This window comes from Vicia villosa, linkage group LG4 (genome assembly GCF_029867415.1).
Source record: "Vicia villosa cultivar HV-30 ecotype Madison, WI linkage group LG4, Vvil1.0, whole genome shotgun sequence".
Classification (NCBI taxonomy): domain Eukaryota; kingdom Viridiplantae; phylum Streptophyta; class Magnoliopsida; order Fabales; family Fabaceae; genus Vicia; species Vicia villosa.
Genome location: NC_081183.1, coordinates 133,463,560 through 133,485,861, shown reverse-complemented (window position 1 = coordinate 133,485,861; position 22,302 = coordinate 133,463,560). Strand labels below are relative to the sequence as shown.

Below are 22,302 nucleotides of genomic sequence, written 5' to 3'. Positions count from 1 at the left end.
ACAATGTAACATTCATCCCTTTATGCACTATCAAGCTAGCAAGACACGTCTATACCATTCAATCACGATTTCGTCTACTATCAACAAGAGATTAAGGGTGATCAAGTCCTCAATTTGTCAATAGATAGCCGACAACCATAATGGAGTATAAACCATCATTACCAACATTAATAATGTTCTTTTCCAACTTGTACTCATATGATCAGAAGTAATATGATTCCGTAATTCACTAATCTTCCAAAATCATCTGAACAAAACTAACACCGACGTCTTGCAGCTACTTCCTTAAGCACCTCTGACGATACATCAGAACAAAATTCATGTACACCATTATCCACACTTCTTATTATTGAAATCATACTCATCTCTTCGCATTACCAATTCTTACTCGCGCTTCAAAAAGTTTCAACAACTTCAACGGCTTCTACTACTGCCTCAATCACTCGCATCAATCTTACAGCAATACTTCTTTTAATCACTGATCCCACATCGACATCTTACGCAAGTTTGCTCAACTAATAACTTCACAGTCCATCAGCAACACTGGAACATCGCACTTTCTAAATTCCATCTTCTAGAATTTATTCTCATTACTTATAGTTACCTTTAGACATATCAGGAACTTGCACCATGCTCGCATACCAACAACCGCTACATAGCTCCTCATCCTTCGAGAAGCGAACATCAAAAATTCCTGCTCATCCTCTTCCTCGAGATGCTCCACTTAATTAGCAACAAAAATCTTAAATCCAAGTCATCTTCGATTCAGGAAACAACAAACTCCAACAACACTTGCATTGTCGCCCTCAGTAGCATACTACGTCCTACAACTGAAACATAACCGAGAAGCATAGCTTCTCCCCCACTTAGCTTCAAACCAACTCCTGCAGACAAACGATCAGAAGAACAACAAGTACCGACAGTGTTTCACACACTCGTCGTGTACACGGGAATAAACATCATTAAACAAAATTGGCCGGACAGATTGACCTGCTCTGATACCACTATTGTAACACCCCAAATCTACCCCGCAAATATAATCGGAAATCAGAGTGCATTTAAAAATATTCATCAAAGATGGGATGTCACAATTCGACTTAAACAAACAAACATACTCATATTGTAATCAACAAAGATACATAGCATTCGGAAACAAAACTTTATCCAATAACTTCCAATTTCAACTCATAGACATCTTTCAATTCAACTCAACACAAATATCGTCATAGAATACAACAATCAAGTAATAACTACAAATCCCCCTGAGTGCTACGTATCAGAGCAATGGACACCAACTCGACTTGCCATAAAGCAACATAAAGACTTCACATCAATAACCTCGATCATCCACGACTAATCTTGAGTACCTTCCCATTTCCCATGGTAGGGGAAATATGAGCAAAGGGGTGAGATATCTTACAATATAAAGGAATGTATGATAAATAATATAGGAGATATAGATCATACATAATTTCACCACTTCGCATCACAAAACATCTCACAACAAGTTTCCTCATAAAACAACTTATCAATATAATACAACTTTCAAAACGGAAACGATGTCATTAATCACATATTAAAATATACAAGTATGATATCAAATACGTCACAACAAACATATCATTATCACATCACAAAAAACACCTCGTCATCTCAACAATCCAAACACAATTCAAATGCAATTCAAATGCGACTCGAATGTGACTCAAACTTATGCATATGCATGTGGTACCATTGGAGTAAAACTCCCGTCTCAAACAGTTTTCCATTGGGCCGTCTTAAACATTTGCCACAAGGGCCGTCTCAAACATTTGCCACAAGGGTTGTCTCAAACATTTGCCACAAGGGCCGTCTCAAACAATGCAATGGATGCGACTCAAATGATGCACATCCACAAACACAACTTAAACCACTTAATCAACTTAAACGACATAATCAACTTGAACGAAATAATCAGCTTAAACAACATAACCACATCAACTAAACAACATCAACTCAATGCCAAGGTTCTATGGCAATAACCGTATAATAGTAATTTACCACATCTCAATCACATCATCACATCATATCGGCATACAACATCTATTCAACTTCATTCTTATCAACATAATACAAATTATCATTAGTGACCATAGGGTCTACGACAACAACAACAATTTCCACATACTAGCGACAACGACAACAAATTCATCATGTTAACAACAACCACAAATTCATCATATTATAACAAACATCAACAATTCATCATATTGCCAACAACATCAACACATTCATCATATTCCTTAATTTAAATAATCATCATAATACATTATATTCAATTTCATATATATATTGTTAAGTCATCGCATGGCATCATCGTCGACTCATACATATCAAATACGCACAATTAATCGCATATAGCATACAACATCTTTATTAATCATGCATATCATCACACACATCATTATCTCATTCATCATAAGGAAGTTACTTATCATCATCTCAATAACATTGTATCATCATAAGAAAACATACATCAAGTTATACTACAACATAGTCATGTCAATTCATCGCAAAGAGGATACTTCATATATTAACACAACATAGTTCACCACTTAATCCTAATAAACATAATAGGAAACTATATCATATGGATCATTTTATTTCTTCATGGTATAGTTCATTGCGTTAGCTTTCCAACGCTTCGAACGGCGCCTAAAACGGAGTTACGGATCAAAAGTTATGGTCTTTACAAAATCTGCTCAAAATTGAACCCCTAGGTCGACGCAAACATCTCCCAGGTCGACGTAAACTACTTTAGGTCGACTCAAAACTCCTTTAGGTCGACCTAACTGAAGGAAGAATAGATTTTTGGCTTTCTGTACTGTTTGGTCGACTCAGGTTCTGCATAGGTCGACCTAAGATGCGTGAAAACTCAGATTTCACCATTTTTCTTCCCTAATCCCCTCATAGAACACCCATTAACCCATACACCATCCATACATCATTTGAAAGCAAATTTAGCACACATGTAAGGTTCCTAAACTTATTTCTAGTCATGGGCTCACATACAAACATCAACAACATGATTAATGACACAATTTCATGGATTCTATCATAAACCCTAACAATTTCAAACTCACACATCCATGGAGAATAACATACAATCTAACCCACCATAAACATCATCATGCCAACCCTTAGAGAGTAAGAACCCCACCCTTACCTTAGCAAAGCCTCATCTTCAATGGAGTCATCCCTTTCTTCATGCCATAGCTTTCTTCTCTTCCTCTCTTCTTTCTCTTCTTTTCCACAAAATGAGTTATGAGGTTTAATCTCTAAAACCCTAACTCTTACTATCTTTTCTCACTAATGGGCTTAACCCATAACCCACCCATTGTGTTATATTCTTTCCACTTAGGCCCAATTAATAACATCTCTTTAATCACTCAATTAATCCGAATAATACACGTAATTGAATAATCACATAACATAACGAATATTATTCCCAATAATATTCCCCAACTACAATTGCTCCTTAACTTAATTAATACCAACTCGCAATTGTACTTCTCTGACTAATCCGACTAATAAATCCGACCACAACTTAACTGCTCAAAATAACATATTAATCCAAATTACGCCTTTAGAATAATACCGATAAACCTCGACTCCAACTAATTCCAATGAATAAATCCTCGATCAATTTAATTAAATAATTAATTAAATTCGGTGCGTTACATAAAATAAGAAATGAAAATAACCAAAATGCAAAAGAAAAGAAGTAATTAATAAGATTAATTGAAATTAATTAGTAAAATTCATTAATTAATATCAAATAACTAAACTAAATAACTCTAATTAAAAAATTAACTAAATAAACTATACTAAAAAGTATAATTATATTACACTTTATAAACTAAATATAAAAAAAACTAAATATAAATAAACTAATTATAACTCCAATAAAAATCTATTTTATTTTATCAAATTTAACTTAAATCGTGTATTTTATCATGTTTATTAAAGTTTGATCTAAAATCAATAAAACCAATTATAAAATTAGATACGTTACTATATATAATTTATTTTCTAATTTAATGTCTAATCAATATTAGAGTTTAAAATCTTTTTTATATTGGGACCGTTTGTTTTGGATTGTTTAAAAAATAATTTTTATAGTGTTAAATAATTTTGTGTTAAATAAGTTCTTCCGGCAAGCGATTTGAAATGCGATTCCCAGCAGGTTCTCCGACGGTGATTTTTCGTGCTCTCTCCGGTGGATCCCTATAGTGGCTCTTAGAAAGGTACATTCCATCTTCTCAATTTCGGTTTAAACTCCTGGCTTTAGGGCTCAGGGACCTTGTTGGGGGGGGGGGGGGTGGGTTCAGATACTGATTTAAGGCACTTAGGGTTTGCCGGTCTTCTTCTGCACGGCGTCGTCACCTGGTAGGTTTGTGTCTCTCAGATTTTGTTTCGCTCTGCATTTTCGCTTTTGCGGTCTGCGGTGGAGGTTTTGAGATTATGATTTAGGGTGGTCCACTTTTGGGTTCTATCATGAGAGAGTATCGATATGCTGTTAGAGGGGGAGGGTGGATGGAGGTCAGAAACAGAAGACTATTTCACAGTTGGAAACCTCGGTGGGATACGTTTCCCTATGGTGGAAAAAATTTGAACTTTAAGGGGCTGAAGGAGGAACTTGTGACTTCTATTTACTTTTCTGAAATTCTTGAATTCTCTGTGTCTAAGGAGTTGTTCGAGTTGTTTGGGTGATTTGGTAGAGTGGTAGAGGTTTCAATTTCACCAAGGAGGAACAATATTGGGAAGAGGTTCGGCTTTGCGAGATTCGTGGAAGTGGAGGATGAGCGTTTGTTGGCGGTGCAGATAGATAATGTGATCATTTATGGTAAGAAAATTCATGCTAAAATACCGCGGTATCAGAGGAATGTTACTGTTGGAGGCTATAAGGGTAAGGAGAAAGAAGTGGTTTCTGTTAATCGCAATGTGGGCAGGAAGGAGATGTGGAGGGATAATCGGAGTTTCGCCGAGGTTGTCAACAAGGAGAGGGAAAACTGTAGTCGTAAGAAAGAAGAACAAGGGCTGAGTTTCTGTTACATGTCGAAGGAAGAGGATAGGATGAGGTTAAACAAAGCTTACGTTGGTAAGGTTATTGTACCGGGTTCGGCATATAATATTCAGACTCACTTCGAGATGGAAGGCTTTTTCGCGATTAAAGTTTCTCTGATGGGTGGTAATTTGTGTTTGCTGGAGGAGATGGAGGAGGGGTATATTGAAGACCTTATCGGAGAAGGCGAGACGTGGTGGAGGACTTGGTTTACAGATATAAAGAAATGGGAGGATGCTAAAGTCGATGATAGTAGAGTGGTGTGGATTCGAATCTTCGGAATTCCGGCTCATGCTTGGTCTTCTGACTTTTTTATGGGGATAGCTGACACGATAGGAACTTTTGTGTGCATAGATGATCATACTTCGAAAGGCGATTTTCTGGACGTTGCGAGAATAATGGTGAAAGTCGCTTCTTCGTTCGTTGTACCGTCTTCTTTTCAAGCTATTATTGATGATAAAGTGTTCCCTCTTGTTCTAAGGGAAGACACTTATGGTGCTGTTCGGCTTAAGATAGTTTCATCGAACTGTGTGAAGTCGGTGGGTTCCTCTGTTTCAGAAGATGATTGGGTTATTAGTTCGTCTGATGAGGGAGTAGGGTCTGAGTTTGCTATGTCGTCCGACAGCATAGAACAATTTTCAGAAATGGGAGCGGGTAATGCCATAGGGCAGAAGGAGGTTGGAAATTCTGATAGGATTTTTGAGTCTGTCTCTGCTGAACAGGTTCCGCCTATCCCTGCAGTAGCTACTAGTCGTGACGGTGTTTTTGACAAAGCAATTGAAAGTGTTAATGGGTGTTTTATGTCTGATATAGCTGCTACTAGGCGTGTTCCAAGTAGCGCTGCGACAGTGGTGAAGGATGTGTTTGGATTTGTTGTAGAGCAGGGCATGTCTAGGGCTGGTATTGAGCAATCTATGGAGGGTATTTCCCCTAAGAATTCTCAGAATGATATGCAGAGTCAGACTGTTTCGGTGTTCAGGTCCGAGGACACCCGGGTCGCTGACTCAGTGATGGAGAAGATAGATTTGGTTGCTGGCAGTGGAAGGGGCATAGAGCTTGATTCTGTTGTGATTTTTCCGGCGAAGTGCGGGGTTGTTGGCGGAGAAAGCATTACCGGTAAGCATAGAAGGAGACGGAGAGTGTCTCTGCTAGCAGGCCATTCGAGAAACAGTAAGTCCAGGGGGGTTAAGAAGAGGTTAGGGAAGGAAAAAGGAGTTGTGGCTGAGTTTGTTGGAAAGGAAGGGCATCGAAGACAGGATGCTGCCGTTGAGAAGTTGTGTTCGAAGGATTTTGGTGCTGTTTTCGGTTCTAATGCAGGTTCCAGTGTGTTGGCTAGTGGGGCTGTTTGCTGTGTAGACAGTGCGGCAGACTCGGACTTTATTAGATGTAACCAAAGGATCCTTAGTAATTTCGGTATTGTCTCGGGGGATAAACTTTGGAAGGCCATATCTAATTTAGGGGTGGTATCGAGTGAACTAAAAAATAAGGAGACGCGGAGTTCATTAGGGGGAATGCGAATCATACCTCTTTGCAATGATTGTTGGATCTCTTAATATAAGGGGAAGGAGTAGTAGGATTAATAGAAAGCAGATTAGTAGTATATTATTCAAAGGGACAAGGCGGACTTGTTTTTCATTCAAGAAACTAAAATGAGTCATATTTCGGAAGTGGTGGCGAGAAGCTTTTGGGGCAATTCGGATTGTGATTTTTCTTTTTCTGAGTCGGAAGGTATGTCGGGCGGAATCCTTACTTTGTGGAAAGCTAGTTCCTTATCGGTGGTGTTGAGTTTTTGTGGGCCGGGTTATCTTGGTGTCAAGGTTAGTTGGAGGAATAAATTTTATTATTGTATTAATGTTTATTCTTCTTGCAACTTGTCCTTGAAGCGTTCATTGTGGAAGGATATGGTAGATATAAAGGATAAATATAAGGATGGGGATTGGTTATTTGGAGGCGATTTTAACGCTATTAAGAAGAGAAGTGAGAGATTCGGAACTTCTATTTCGGCTAATAAATTGGAATGGAGGGAGTTTTCTAATTTCATTGATGATTGTGCCATGATAGATGTTCCGTGCAAAGGAAAAAAATATAGTTGGTTTAGCGCGGACGGAAAATCCAAGAGTAGGTTGGATCGCTTCATTCTTGATGGAAACATTGTTTCTTCTTGGGGAGTGGTGGGTCAATTAATTGAGCAAAGAGATGTGTCGGATCATTGTTCGGTGTGGTTGGCTGTTGATAAGGAGGATTGGGGTCCGAAACCGTTAAAGTTTAATAACGAATGGTTCCATAATAAAGATTTCATGCTTTTTGTTGAGGTAGAATGGAAGGCGATTATAGTTAGTGGTAGAGGAGATTTTATTTTAAAGGAGAAATTTCGTATTATAAAGGATAGACTCAAGTGGTGGAATAAAGTGGTTTTTGGAAAATATGATTTGGAAGTGGAGGAGGGGATTAGAGAATTGAATGAGGCAGATGATTGTGATGATGTTAGTAATGAGGTTCAAGCTATCAAAAGAAAGGCTAGTAGTAGATTTTGGTTAAATCTCAAAATTAAGGAGAATATGCTTATTCAAAAATCTAGATTAAAGTGGCTTAATGATGGAGATTCTAATAGTAAATTCTTCCATAGGGTAATGAAAGAAAGGAGGAGGAGGAATCATCTTAGCTCCATCTCCACTAGTAGTGGAATCTATGTTAAAGTAGATGAGGTTAAGGAAGAAGTTTGGCGTCATTTCAATGACAAGTTCAAGGAGGATTGTGTTAGTAGGCCGGTTTTAGAGAACGTTTCATTCAAATCTTTGAGTAGGGAGGATAGCGCTTCTCTCGAGTTTCCGTTCTCCGAAGAGGAATTAAAGGAGGCGGTGTGGAATTGTGAAGGTTCGAAAAGCCCGGGGCCAGATGGTTTTACTCTCCTTTTTGTGAAGAATTGTTGGTCTTTCTTAAAGGATGATTTGGTTGCTTGTTTCAAAGAGTTACATTCGGGAGGTGTGTTTTCTAAAGCTATTACCTCTTCGTTTTTATCTTTGATTCCTAAGTCTTCTAACCCATTGGGGTTGGACGACTATCGCCCAATTTGTTTGGTGGGTTGCATTTATAAGGTTATTTCGAAAGTGTTGGCCGGTAGGATTAAAAGAGTTTTGCATTCTATCATTTCTTCTTGCCAAAGCGCTTTTGTTCCGGGTCGCCAATTGCTAGATGGGGTTCTTGTGGCGAACGAAGTGGTTGATTTTTCCACAAAGGAAGGGAGGGATTGTCTTCTCTTTAAAGTGGATTTTGAAAAGGCGTATCATAAGGTGAGTTGGAATTTTCTTAAATTTATGTTGATAAGGATGGGCTTTGGGGATGTGTGGATGAAATGGATGGACGTATTAATCTTCACTAGTAAAATGTCGGTTCTCGTTAATGGTAGTCCCACAAAAGAGTTTGTGGTGGAACGGGGACTCCGGCAAGGTGATCCCTTATCTCCTTTCCTTTTTGTGATCGTAGCGGAAGGTCTTAAAGTTATGGTTAACAAGGCGGTGGAAAATGGGAATTTTGTTGGTTTTAATGTTAAAGGAAATTGTTTTGTAGATGTGCTTCAATTTGCGGATGACACTTTATTGGTTGGAGATGGTAGTTGGAAGCACTTATGGGCCATTAAAGCGGTGTTGAGAGGTTTCGAGATGGTGTTGGGTCTTGGAATTAATTTTAATAAGAGTAAGCTCATTGGTATAAATATTAATGCTAGGTTCTTGGAGGTGGCAACTTCCTTTCTTTCTTGTAAAAGGGAGGAAAAGGAATTTTCTTTTCTTGGTATTCGCATTGGTTCTAATCCTAAAAGGATTAATTTTTGGAACCCTTTGGTGGATAATAGTAGGAAACGGTTGAGCACGTGGAATGGGAGGTGGCTTAGCTTTGGGGGAAGAATGACTCTCTTGAAATCGGTGTTAGGTAGTTTACCCATTTTTACTCTTTCATTTTATTTGGCTCCTAAAAAGGTGATTCGGGAGATTAATAGAATTCAAAGTAATTTCCTTTGGGGTGGTGTGGAGGAGAAGAAAAGTATTCATTGGGTGCATTGGGAAGATGTTTGCACTCCGATAGATAAAGGAGGGTTAGGTTTGAAGAGTCTTGAAGTTTTTAATTTGGCTCTCCTTTGTAAGTGAAAGTGGAGAATTTTGGAGGAGTCTAATTCTATTTGGTATATGATGCTTAAAGCTCGTTACGGTGATATAAAGCTTAGGATGATTATTGAAGGAGGAAAATTGATAAGTATAGTTCGAAGTCGGTTTGGTGGTCGGATATCTTGTCCTTGGATAAAAGGTTGTCCAGGGACTTTTTTGCTAATAATGTTTCTTTTCGCCTTGGTTATGGTTACTCTACATCTTTTTGGCATTCCTCTTGGTTAGAGGAGGGAATTTTAAATTTGTTATTTCCGTCTCTTTTTGCTATCTCTCTTTTACAGGATGTTTCCGTTGCTTGCATGGGAGCGTGGGATGGTTATGTGTGGGTGTGGAATGACTTGGGGATTCCCTTAGTCCCGAAAGGTTTGGAAGGCAATTTGATCGCCTTGTGGGATTTGTTGGATTTTCACCGGCTTGATGCGGTTTTTTCGTCGGATTATGGTATGAGAGACCGAGCGGTTTGGCGTCTGTTGGGACATGACTCTTTTTCCGTCTCTTCTTGCTATGGTGCCATCCGTAACGGGGTTTTGATTTTCAGACCTCCTAATCGCTTTGATTTTGTTACTTATCTTCTTTGGAAGGGAGACATTCCTTTAAAAGTAAAAGCGTTTGGATGGAGATGCTTCAAGTATAGGATTGCAACAAAGGATTCCTTATTGTCTCGAGGTATTTTATCTTCTACCTCTATTCTTTGTTGTGTTGTTTGTGAGGATTATTTAGAATCTACCCTTCATCTTTTCTTGAGTTGCCGAAAGGTGGATGAGGTTTGGAAGGAAATGGCTATTTGGATTGGTTTGTCCAATTACAAAGGGGCGGATATTAAGGAGAGTTTTTGGATTTGGTTTTCTTTTTGTAAATCAAAGAAACTTAGCAAAAGTAAGATGGGGTGTATTTGGATGGCCATTATTTGGAGTATATGGCTTGTCAAGAATGGCATTATTTTCAAGAATGCGGTGTGGAACACCCGTGATGTCGTTTGGAGTTGTAAAGCGCTTTTATGGAGGTGGTCTTTTATTGGGAATATTCTCCATACCAATTGTAACTTTTATGAGTTCGACAAAAACCCTTTGTATTACTTAAGTTAGGTCTCAATTGATGGGTAATTTTCCTTCCGCGGCTTTTCCCGTGTCTTTTGTAATCTTGTTCCGTGAACTTTTGTTCTCATTAATGAAACTTGCTTACAAAAAAAAACAGCTAGCCAAGCATCTTCTAGATTATTAATTTGTTATTTCTCATTCTAGCTAGCATTATAAATCATGGGTGTTTTCACTTTTGAAGATGAAAAAACTTCTGTTGTAGCACCTGCTATACTACACAAAGCTCATGTTACAGATGTTAACACTCTTATCCCAAAGGTTATTGATGACATCAAAAGTATTGAAATTGTTGAAGGAAACGGCGGTGCTGGAACTATCAAAAAAACCACTTTCGTTGAAGGTCAGTATACGCAAATATATAAAGTTTTAATTGCAATTTTCATTCTTTTTTAATTTCATTTTATTTAAAAGATACTCCATAATTATCATATGCAGATGGTGAAACCAAGCATGTGTTGCACAAAATAGAGTTAGTAGATGTTGTTAACTGGAATTACAACTATAGCATAGTTGGAGGTGCCGGGCTTCCAGACACAGTTGAGAAGATCTTATTTGAGGCTAAATTGTTTGCAGGACCAAATGGAGGATCCATTGCAAAGCTGAGTGTGACATACTTCACAAAAGGTGATGCGGCTCCTAGTGAAGAGCAACTCAAGAAGGATAAAGCTAATGGTGATGGTCTTTTCAAGGCTCTCGAGGGTTACTGTGTGGCTAATCCTAATTACAAGTAAAACATATAATCATCAAGTGTTTGCTTTATACATGGTTTGTTGTGACACATTATACTAAATATCTAGTGTGCTTAATTTGGGTGCGGATGTAATGTTTTTATTTCCTTTTCCTTATGTTGCGGAAGTGTGAGTGTGAGATTGTAAGTCATTTTCTACCTACCCAATAAATGATAATAATACTTCATCTATTTATGTTTACTTGGTTTTTTATATAGTTGTTCTAATTTTCTTTAGCATACTTCTCATGATGAATGAAAATTTCATTTATGTCATGCTTGACTTCAACTCCTAACAAATACGACATTCTTCCAAGATCATTCATCGTGAACTTCTTCTTAATATATTGCTTGAACTCATCAAATATGATTTGACCATTTCTTGTAAAAATCAAGTCATCTACGTGTTAGAATGGCAACCATTTCTTGTTTATATCAAAAGTTATTTCAAGGTCAAGAGTCTGAAATCTCGTGTGTAAGTGATGCTCATAGAATTCAATTAACTATGCATTTGCACAAATATTTCATCATTCTCTTCTCAAAAAAACATAAACCATGTTCAATTCACACTACAGTAAAAATGTGACATTACAATAAAGAAAAGCAGACTCAAATGAAGTTCTAGAGAAGTTGGCACAAGCAATCACAATTTCTTTTCATTTAACTGAGTCAGAAATCTCGTGTGAAAAGTGCCAGTAATAGCACTCAATAAGTGTTGTGTTTGCAAAATAATTCATCATTATCAGAAATCGAGTTTTTTTGTACATATAGTAAAAACGAGTTTTTTTCAAAATACAGTAAATCGATTTTTCTAAAAACACAGTAACATCGAGTTTTTTGAAAATATAATAAAATCACGTCTTCTGAAAAATTCTGTAAAATCGAGTTTTTTTAAAAATACAATAAAATTGGGTTTTGCTGAAAATACAGTAAATTTAGTTTTTTTACAAATACAGTAGAATCAAGTTTTTGAAAATATAATAAAATCAGGTTTTTTGAAAATAAGGCAAAATCGAGTTTTTGAAAATACTGTAAATCGAGTCTTTTAAAAAATACAGTCAAATCGAGTTTTCCAAAAATACAATAAAACCAGGTGTTTTTAGAAAATAAGGTAAAATCGCTTTTTAAATACAGTAAAATTGATTATTTTTTTTGAAATTACAGTAAAATTGGGTTACTTAAAAAAGTCAATATTTTTTAGAAAATAAAAAAAAATCATTTTTTTTGCAAAAAACAAAAAAAAAAAAGATTTTTTTTATTTATACTAAATATAACAGTTTGATTCTTTAACAAATGGTTTAGTCTAAATAAATATGACTTAATTCTATATCTGAAATTTTTGTTGAAAGTTTTCACTATCTCGAAATTTACATTAGTAAAAAAAATTATGATTAAATGATGTAATAAATATTTGATTTTAAAATTTTACTTTTATATGAGAAAATTGTATTTGTGCACATCACTTACGAGCGTAAATTACTCTATTTTAACAAGGGTAGCCAAAAATTAATATTCCTTAACTAACATAAGTACTATTTCTAACTAATTAATAGTATAATTAAATTAAGCATTCTTGATTGGCGTCATGAGATTGCAATATTTCTGATATAGAAAGATACTAGAGTGCAATATTTTTCGTACAAGTTGAATGGTAGTAGTACAAATATTATAAAAGCAAGACTCCCAAATTTAGTCTTATTTTGAAAATGTGAATCAGAAAGAGTGAATATATTGTGAATATTTTGAATACTTCCAACTTACTTTGACTTGTTTACAAAATTTGTTATTTTCTAAACACCAAAATGTGAATTTTTTTCAAAGCGCTAAATATGATTGTGGTACTCCTAAATATTTCATTTTTTATTTTTTAATTTTTTTAAGAAAAATTTCTTTTAATAAATAGTTTTTCTAAAATTTTTCGTCCACATTTTTTTCCTCTAACTAAAACCGTCGCTAATTCAATCGTTAAGTAGTAAATACTCGTTAAAACTGTCGTTAATTTTGTCGTTAAGTTGTAAAAATCGTCGCTAAATTGCAAGAGGGACCAAAAATATGAATGCAAATATTTAGAAAGACCATTCCTTGAAAGAAATATTTTGAGGAACTAAAAAGTGAAATGTGCAATATTTAGAGAACAACAATCATATTTAACCCTTTTTCAAAATAGGATGTGGAGAAAACCAAATCTTAGAGGAATGATTGCTCCTTTCTTTCTATGATATGGTTGTAGATTTTGTTCTTTAGTAGTTGTTTGTTGGACCCTATGGATCGCTTTGTATATAACTATTTTTGGAAATATATAGAATTTTTTATTCTTCCAAAAAAAAGATAGACACAGACACCTCATCATATTAAAAACAGTAACATGACTACATCCAACAACTTTGGAATCATTTTGTTTTGCAAATGGTTGAAAAGCAAAATCTAAAAGAACATTTAATCCAAAACGAAAGCCATTGAAAAAAAAACACACACTCACACACAAACCTACTCACACACACACCTATGATAGATGAAAAAAGTGATTGTTTTTTCTTATGGATATAATTTTTGTTTGAGGTATAACTTGTTGGTACTAGATACATGAAGATGACATAATCTGTTTGTTTTTGTTAGCTTTTTTTGTTTATCGAATTATCAGGAATATCTAAAAAAATTGGTTTAATGAATTTTCAAAAAAGTGTTAAAAGTATATTGGGATATTTTACACCCGTTGTATCTAATATAAGGTGTAAATTCATTGTATGTCAATGTAATTATCAAATATTATACACCTGACATATCTAAAATAGGGTGTAAAGTCGTTTACATTCTTTGTAAATATCATTCATTTTACACTCGATTTAGTTAAATTATGACGTAAATGCGTTGAAATTCAATGTCAATATATGATATTTTACACCCATTTTAAATAAAATAGGATGTAATATATCACTTTTAACACCTGTTTTAAAATTAAAATGAAATTTTTTTCGCATATCTCACCCTTTGAATTAACACTAAATAATAACAGCTGTAATCTGTCTAGATAAAGGGTGTAAAATTCGCTTTCTGCCACCAGTGTAGAACAAGATCGCAAGCCAACAATTGAGAGGTATGTCTCAATAAGTGGGTTGGGTTAGAAATTGAGAAATATAGTTTTGAGAAAGACAAACTAGAAAAAATGAGTGGCTTTTATAAAAGTGACGACTTTTAGGACATTTTAAGTTTGAATATTTAAATAAAAAGCCATACAGACTAAATTAACAAATGATTTTAAACTATTGTAAATTATATAATATTGAATATTATTAAATGTGTTTGGAAGTTTCTATATGTTATTAAAGAGAAAAGGGATGGTGCATTGACAGTGTAAAGTTTTTTTACACTGTCAATCAATGACGACCATGTAAAGCACCAAGTCACACTGTAAAATTTACAAATCATTTATGATTTGACACTTTAAGATATTCTAATTGAATATATGTGTAATTTTTTTTATACTGGCAGTGTACTATTATTAAACTCTATTATAAAATAAATAATATTTAAATAAAAAATCATACTCACTAAAATCACAAACCATTTTTTAAAATATATAAAACTATACAAAATTAAACATTATAAAAAACTTAAATATCTTAATATAATCAAATATTATTTTACAAAATTTGATATTTAAATGAATTTTTAGTCTAACATTCTTTTTAACATGTTCCAAGAGTCATTAATATGACAAACAAGAAAAATGAATCATATGACACTTAAAAATATAGAAAATCATTGTGTTAATAAATATAAAATACATGGACCATTCTTAGCCTCTTAGGGATAAAAAAAGGTTGGTGTTTGAACCCTTTTGATCCCAAAACTTTATATTTTAAATTTTGATTAATTTAAATTTTTAATTTATTAAAAATGAATAATTAAAAGAATATATAAATTCCATAAAATATTTTACTGTATTTTATCACATTGAACTCAAACGCTGTATTTTGTCATATTTAATGCGTAGGCCCATATAAAATAACTTAATTTCCTAGCTATACTTCAAAGCCCTTTATTACCAAATAGTCTCTCTAAGATTTTTCTTAAGCAATTAATATTTTCCAACTACACATGTTGTTCAAGATTGAAAAGTATTATCCAAGTTCATGTAGCATGTGAAGAAAAATATTCCCCACGACCTGATATTAGTCATCATTTTCATCTATTGGCCATCTAAATTCTAAGAAATACATGTTTAGTTCCTATAAATACTAGACATAACTCCACTCATAAATCTCACAGCTAGCCAAGCATCTTCTAAATTATTAATTTATTATTTCTCATTCTAGCTAGCATTATAAATCATGGGTGTTTTCACTTTTGATGATGAAAAAACTTCTGTTGTAGCACCTGCTATACTTCACAAAGCTCATGTTACAGATGCTAACACTCTTATCCCAAAAGTTATTGATGACATCAAAAGTATTGAAGTTGTTGAAGGAAACGGCGATGCTGGAACGATAAAAAAAATCACTTTCGTTGAAGGTCAGTATACGTACATATATAAAGTTTTAATTGCAATTTTCATTCTTTTTTAATTTCATTTTATTTAAAAGAAACTCCATAATTATATGTGCAGATGGTGAAACCAAACATGTGTTGCACAAAATTGAGTTAGTAGATGCTGTTAACTGGAATTACAACTACAGCATAGTTGGAGGTGCTGGGCTTCCAGACACAGTTGAGAAGATCTTATTTGAGGCTAAATTGTTTGCAGGACCAAATGGAGGATCCATTGCAAAGCTGATTGTGACATACTTCACAAAAGGTGATGCTGCTCCAAGTGAAGAGCAACTTAAGAAGGATAAAGCTAAGGGTGATGGTCTTTTCAAGGCTCTCGAGGGTTACTGTGTGGCTAATCCTGATTACAAGTAAAACATATAATCATCAAGTGTTTGCTTTATACATGGTTTGTTGTGACACATTATACTAAATATCTAGTGTGCTTAATTTGGGTGCGGATGTAATGTTTTTATTTCCTTTTCCTTATGTTGCGGAAGTGTGAGTGTGAGATTGTTAGTCATTTTCTACCTATCCAATAAATGATAATAATTCTTCATCTATTTCTGTTTACTTGGTTTTTAATATTGTTGTTCTAATTTTCTTTAGCATACTTCTCATGATTAATGAAAATTTCATTTATGTTATGTTTAACTTCAACTCTTAAGAAATACGTCGTTCTTCCATGATCATTCATGGTGACCTTCTTCTTAATGGATTGCTTGAATTCATCAAACATCATTTGATCATTTCTTGAATTCATCAAACACAAGAGACTCTCAAAACCTAAGCTTTCTAACCTTTCCCTAATTTTACAATTGTGAAAGACTTGGTTACATTAGGTCTAGGGATCTCTTTAAATAGTCTTCAGCAGTTCATAGGCTTCAAAACACTTTACATGATCCACAAGCTAAGAGTTGCAAAAACTCTGCAGAGAAATCTTTTTGAATCTTGAAAACAAATATTGTCTTAATCATCTAATTTTAAAAACTTTAATTCTGGTGGAGATTTGATTCCTTTGTTCCAAATTAAATCTTCTTGACCTGCGTAAATCAATGAGATTTATCCAAAGGAAATATCACAGAATAAATTTAAACAAATTAAATCTATCAAGATTTCAAACAGCGTGTACTGATCTTCTGGTTCAATTGTCACAACATCAGTCAGGACATCTGATTTTTAATGTAAGTCCATACTCAGTTGTATCAAGAGATCAAGATATTATGACATCTGGCTTAACATCTTTCAAGCACCATGTTTTAGCAAAATTCTGCCAATCCCAAAATCATGGAGCTAACAGTGATACTCTACTTATTGCGAGAAAAGAAAACAAGGGTTTTTTTAGTTTATTGAGTCTGACGAGATGTTGGGTCCCGCTCCTACGTATCGTTAGCTACAATAAGAATTTAAAAACCACACAGTTCATAGTAAAAAAAACATGTGTTGGTTGATTGCTTTTAAAGAATGATGCGTTAGACATTTTGAGCGTTCAATCTTTTGATTACTGCTCAATCTTAGAGGTTGAGTCCTTTGTTTGTTTCGCGTCTAAATGGTTCAAAACACTCATTTCTAAAAAGGTTTTCAAGGTCACACACCGCGAAGAAACAAGTTTGATTGGTTAAGTTGATTTTATAAGATACGAGTGTCAAATATCTGAGTTTTACAGCTCGTATTCAACACTTAGGGAAAGATTGTAAATACTTCCATCCCGCCCATTTAACCCTTTTATTGAAAAGAATGAGATGATTCCAGTCTTAACTCGTTATCAGCATATGAGTATCATGACCAAACTACTTAGCTCGTATTCAATTACTTGTGAGAAATGTAGGAAATACTTCTCACTTGCTCGTTTGTCGTTTCTTTAGTTAAACTAAACTTACTTATTTAAAAGTACTTTAGTTGGATCATAATTATTTGAATGACTAAGTCAAGAAACTCGTATCTGATTAATTTAGGAAGAGTTAGGAAATACTTCACGCTCGTCCATTCGATCCTATTTTCTTAAGAAAACGATTTTCCCGGAAGATAAATGACTTAACATTGAATCAAGCGTTTGAATTTATTAAGAAATCATTTGAGGTATATAGCAGAGATACTCGATGTTAGATCAAGCACTTGCATTGCATTCATTTTTTGTGTTTAATTTAGAAAAAAAATCCAACGTTGGATCAAATTTGTTTTTATCTTTTTATGAAAATGATTGATTTTAATATATCATAATCTTGATTAACAAACAAATAAAAATAAATGAAAATCGATAAAATTATTACAATGTCATGTGGATGAGAGTACACTTTGTCGAATGGGGATATTGCGGATAAATGTAAAGAAATAAAGGTAAAATCAAACTACCCCAATAGATCTAAGTGTAAAATAAGAAATGAAAATAACCAAAATGCAAAAGAAAAGAAGTAATTAATAAGATTAATTGAAATTACTTAGTAAAATTCATTAATTAATATCAAATAACTAAACTAAATAACTCTAATTAAAAAATTAACTAAATAAACTATACTAAAAAGTATAATTATATTACACTTTATAAACTAAATATAAAAAAAACTAAATATAAATAAACTAATTATAACTCTAATAAAAATCTATTTTATTTTATCAAATTTAACTTAAATCGTGTATTTTATCATGTTTATTAAAGTTTGATCTAAAATCAATAAAACCAATTATAAAATTCGATACGTTACTATATATAATTTATTTTCTAATTTAATGTCTAATCAATATTGGAGTTTAAAATCTTTTTTATATTGGGACCGTTTGTTTTGGCTTTTTTAAAAAATAATTTTTATAGTGTTAAATAATTTTGTGTTAAATAAGTTCTTCCGGCAAGCGATTTGAAATGCGATTCCCAGCAGGTTCTCCGACGGTGCTTTTTCGTGCTCTCTCCAGTGGATCCCTATAGTGGCTCTTAGAAAGGTACCTTCCATCTTCTCAATTTCGGTTTAAACTCCTGGCTTTAGGGCTCAGGGACCTTGTTGGAGGGGGGTGGGTTCAGATACTGATTTAAGGCACTTAGGGTTCGCCGGTCTTCTTCTGCACGGCGTCGTCACCTGGTAGGTTTGTGTCTTTCAGATTTTGTTTCGCTCTGCATTTTCGCTTTTGCGGTCTGCGGTGGAGGTTTTGAGATTATGATTTAGGGTGGTTCGCTTTTGGGTTCTATCATGAGAGAGTATCGATATGCTGTTAGAGGGGGAGGGTGGATGGAGGTCAAAAACAGAAGACTATTTCACAGTTGGAAACCTCGGTGGGATACGTTTCCCTATGGTGGAAAAAATTTGAACTTTAAGGGGCTGAAGGAGGAACAAGTGACTTCTATTTACTTTTCTGAAATTCTTGAATTCTCTGTGTCTAAGGAGTTGTTCGAGTTGTTTGGGTGTATTGGTAGAGTGGTAGAGGTTTCAATTTCACCAAGGAGGAACAATATTGGGAAGAGGTTCGGCTTTGCGAGATTCGTGGAAGTGGAGGATGAGCGTTTGTTGGCGGTGCAGATAGATAATGTGATCATTTATGGTAAGAAAATTCATGCTAATATACCGCGGTATCAGAGGAATGTTACTGTTGGAGGCTCTAAGGGTAAGGAGAAAGAAGTGGTTTCTGTTAATCGCAATGTGGGCAGGAAGGAGATGTGGAGGGATAATCGGAGTTTCGCTGAGGTTGTCAACAAGGAGAGGGAAAACTGTAGTCGTAAGAAAGAAGAACAAGGGCTGAGTTTCTGTTACATGTCGAAGGAAGAGGATAGGATGAGGTTAAACAAAGCTTACGTTGGTAAGGTTATTGTACCGGGCTCGGCATATAATATTCAGACTCACTTCGAGATGGAAGGCTTTTTCGCGATTAAAGTTTCTCCGATGGGTGGTAATTTGTGTTTGCTGGAGGAGGGGTATATTGAAGACCTTATCGGGTGAGGATGCTAAAGTCGATGATAGTAGAGTGGTGTGGATTCGAATCTTCGGAATTCCGGCTCATGCTTGGTCTTCTGACTTTTTTATGGGGATAGCTGACACGATATGAACTTTTGTGTGCATAGATGAGCATACTTCGAAAGGCGATTTTCTGGACGTAGCGAGAATAATGGTGAAAGTCGCTTCTTCGTTCTTTGTACCGTCTTCTTTTCAAGCTATTATTGATGATAAAGTGTTCCCTCTTGTTCTAAGGGAAGACATTTATGGTGCTGTTCGGCTTAAGATAGTTTCATCGAACTGTGTGAAGTCGGTGGGTTCCTCTGTTTCAGAGGATGATTGGGTTATTAGTTCGTCTGATGAGGGAGTAGGGTCTGAGTTTGCTATGTTGTCCGATAGCATAGAACAATTTTCAGAAATGGGAGCGGGTAATGTCATAGGGCAGAAGGAGGTTGGAAATTCTGATAGGATTTTTGAGTCTGTCTCTGCTGAACAGGTTCCGCCTATCCCTACAGTAGCTACTAGTCCTGACGGTGTTTTTGACAAAGCATTGAAAGTGTTAATGGGTGTTTTATGTCTGATATAGCTGCTACTAGGCGTGTTCCAAGTAGCGCTGCGACAGTGGTGAAGGATGTGTTTGGATTTGTTGTAGAGCAGGGCATCTCTAGGGTTGGTATTGAGCAATCTATGGAGGGTATTTCCCCTAAGAATTCTCAGAATGATATGCAGAGTCAAACTGTTTCGGTGTTCAGGTCCGAGGACACCCGGGTCGCTGACTCAGTGATGGAGAAGATAGATTTGGTTGCTGGCAGTGGAAGGGGCATAGAGCTTGATTCTGTTGTGATTTTTCCGTCGAAGTGCGGGGTTGTTGGCGGAGAAAGCATTACCGGTAAGCATAGAAGGAGACGGAGAGTGTCTCTGCTAGCAGGCCATTCGAAAAACAGTAAGTCCAGGGGGGTTAAGAAGAGGTTAGGGAAGGAAAAAGGAGTTGTGGCTGAGTTTGTTGGAAAGGAAGGGCATCGGAGACAGGATGCTGCCGTTGAGAAGTTGTGTTCGAAGGATTTTGGTGCTATTTCCGGTTCTAATGCAGGTGCCAGTGTGTTGGCTAGTGGGGTTGTTTGCTGTGTAGACAGTGCGGCGGACTCAGACTTTATTAGATGTAACCAAAGGATCCTTAGTAATTTCGGTATTGTCTCGGGGGATAAACTTTGGAAGGCCATATCTAATTTAGGGGTGGTATCGAGTGAACTAAAAAATAAGGAGACGCGGAGTTCATTAGGAGGGAATGCGAATCATACCTCTTTGCAATGATTGTTGGATCTCTTAATATAAGGGGAAGGGGTAGTAGGATTAATAGAAAGCGGATTAGTAGTATTATTCAAAGGGACAAGGCGGACTTGTTTTTCATTCAAGAAACTAAAATGAGTCATATTTCGGAAGTGGTGGCGAGAAGCTTTTGGGGCAATTCGGATTGTGATTTTTCTTTTTCTGAGTCGGAAGGTATGTCGGGCGGAATCCTTACTTTGTGGAAAGCTAGTTCCTTATCGGTGGTGTTGAGTTTTCGTGGGCCGGGTTATCTTGGTGTCAAGGTTAGTTGGAGGAATAAATTTTATTATTGTATTAATGTTTATTCTTCTTGCAACTTGTCCTTGAAGCGTTCATTGTGGAAGGATATGGTAGATATAAAGGATAAATATAAGGATGGGGATTGGTTATTTGGAGGCGATTTTAACGCTATTAAGAAGAGAAGTGAGAGATTCAGAACTTCTATTTCGGCTAATAAATTGGAATGGAGGGAGTTTTCTAATTTCATTGATGATTGTGGCATGATAGATGTTCCATGCAAAGGGAAAAAATATAGTTGGTTTAGCGCGGACGGAAAATCCAAGAGTAGGTTGGATCGCTTCATTCTTGATGGAAACATTGTTTCTTCTTGGGGAGTGGTGGGTCAATTAATTGAGCAAAGAGATGTGTCGGATCATTGTTCTGTGTGGTTGGTTGTTGATAAGGAGGATTGGGGTCCGAAACCGTTCAAGTTTAATAACGAATGGTTCCATAATAAAGATTTCATGCTTTTTGTTGAGGTAGAATGGAAGGCGATTATAGTTAGTGGTAGAGGAGATTTTATTTTAAAGGAGAAATTTTGTATTATAAAGGATATACTCAAGTGGTGGAATAAAGTGGTTTTTGGAAAATATGATTTGGAAGTGGAGGAGGGGTTAGAGAATTGAATGAGGCAGATGATTGTGATGATGTTAGTAATGAGGTTCAAGCTATCAAAAGAAAGGCTAGTAGTAGATTTTGGTTAAATCTCAAAATTAAGGAGAATATGCTTATTCAAAAATTTAGATTAAAGTGGCTTAATGATGGAGATTCTAATAGTAAATTCTTCCATAGGGTAATGAAAGAAAGGAGGAGGAGGAATCATCTTAGCTCCATCTCCACTAGTAGTGGAATCTATGTTAAAGTAGATGAGGTTAAGGAAGAAGTTTGGCGTCATTTCAATGACAAGTTCAAGGAGGATTGTGTTAGTAGGCCGGTTTTAGAGAACGTTTCATTCAAATCTTTGAGTAGGGGGGATAGTGCTTCTCTCGAGCTTCCGTTCTCCGAAGAGGAATTAAAGGAGGCGGTGTGGAATTGTGAAGGTTCGAAAAGCCCGGGGCCAGATGGTTTTACTCTCCTTTCTGTGAAGAATTGTTGGTCTTTCTTAAAGGATGATTGTGAAGTTGGCGGAAATTTATGTCCGTGTGATTGTGAAGTTGCATGGTGT

The 22,302-nt window shown here is 35.5% G+C and overlaps 3 protein-coding genes across 3 annotated transcripts; all 3 read left to right on the top strand.

Moving 5' to 3' along the window:
• The first annotated feature begins 10,477 nt into the window (after positions 1 to 10,477).
• Positions 10,478 to 11,280, top strand: LOC131599706 (disease resistance response protein Pi49-like). Its single transcript, XM_058871978.1, has 2 exons — positions 10,478 to 10,701; positions 10,797 to 11,280. The coding sequence occupies exons 1-2, from the start codon at positions 10,521 to 10,523 to the stop codon at positions 11,090 to 11,092; spliced, it is 477 nt and encodes a 158-aa protein (XP_058727961.1). The 5' UTR covers positions 10,478 to 10,520; the 3' UTR covers positions 11,093 to 11,280.
• A 4,038-nt stretch (positions 11,281 to 15,318) lies between these two features.
• On the top strand, positions 15,319 to 16,188 carry LOC131599705 (disease resistance response protein Pi49-like). The gene is made up of 2 exons (XM_058871977.1): positions 15,319 to 15,600; positions 15,695 to 16,188. The coding sequence occupies exons 1-2, from the start codon at positions 15,420 to 15,422 to the stop codon at positions 15,988 to 15,990; spliced, it is 477 nt and encodes a 158-aa protein (XP_058727960.1). The 5' UTR covers positions 15,319 to 15,419; the 3' UTR covers positions 15,991 to 16,188.
• Positions 16,189 to 20,953: 4,765 nt separating this feature from the next.
• Positions 20,954 to 21,763, top strand: LOC131597898 (uncharacterized). The gene has a single exon (XM_058870558.1). The coding sequence runs from the start codon at positions 20,954 to 20,956 to the stop codon at positions 21,761 to 21,763; it is 810 nt and encodes a 269-aa protein (XP_058726541.1).
• The last annotated feature ends 539 nt before the right edge of the window (positions 21,764 to 22,302 follow it).

Coding starts and splice junctions, on each gene's coding strand:
- LOC131599706 (XM_058871978.1), top strand. CDS start 10,521: ATGGGTGTTTTCACTTTTGAAGATGAAAAAACTTCTGTTGTAGCACCT. Junction 10,702..10,796: donor AAAAACCACTTTCGTTGAAG/GTCAGTATACGC, acceptor TATCATATGCAG/ATGGTGAAACCAAGCATGTG.
- LOC131599705 (XM_058871977.1), top strand. CDS start 15,420: ATGGGTGTTTTCACTTTTGATGATGAAAAAACTTCTGTTGTAGCACCT. Junction 15,601..15,694: donor AAAAATCACTTTCGTTGAAG/GTCAGTATACGT, acceptor TTATATGTGCAG/ATGGTGAAACCAAACATGTG.
- LOC131597898 (XM_058870558.1), top strand. CDS start 20,954: ATGAGTCATATTTCGGAAGTGGTGGCGAGAAGCTTTTGGGGCAATTCG.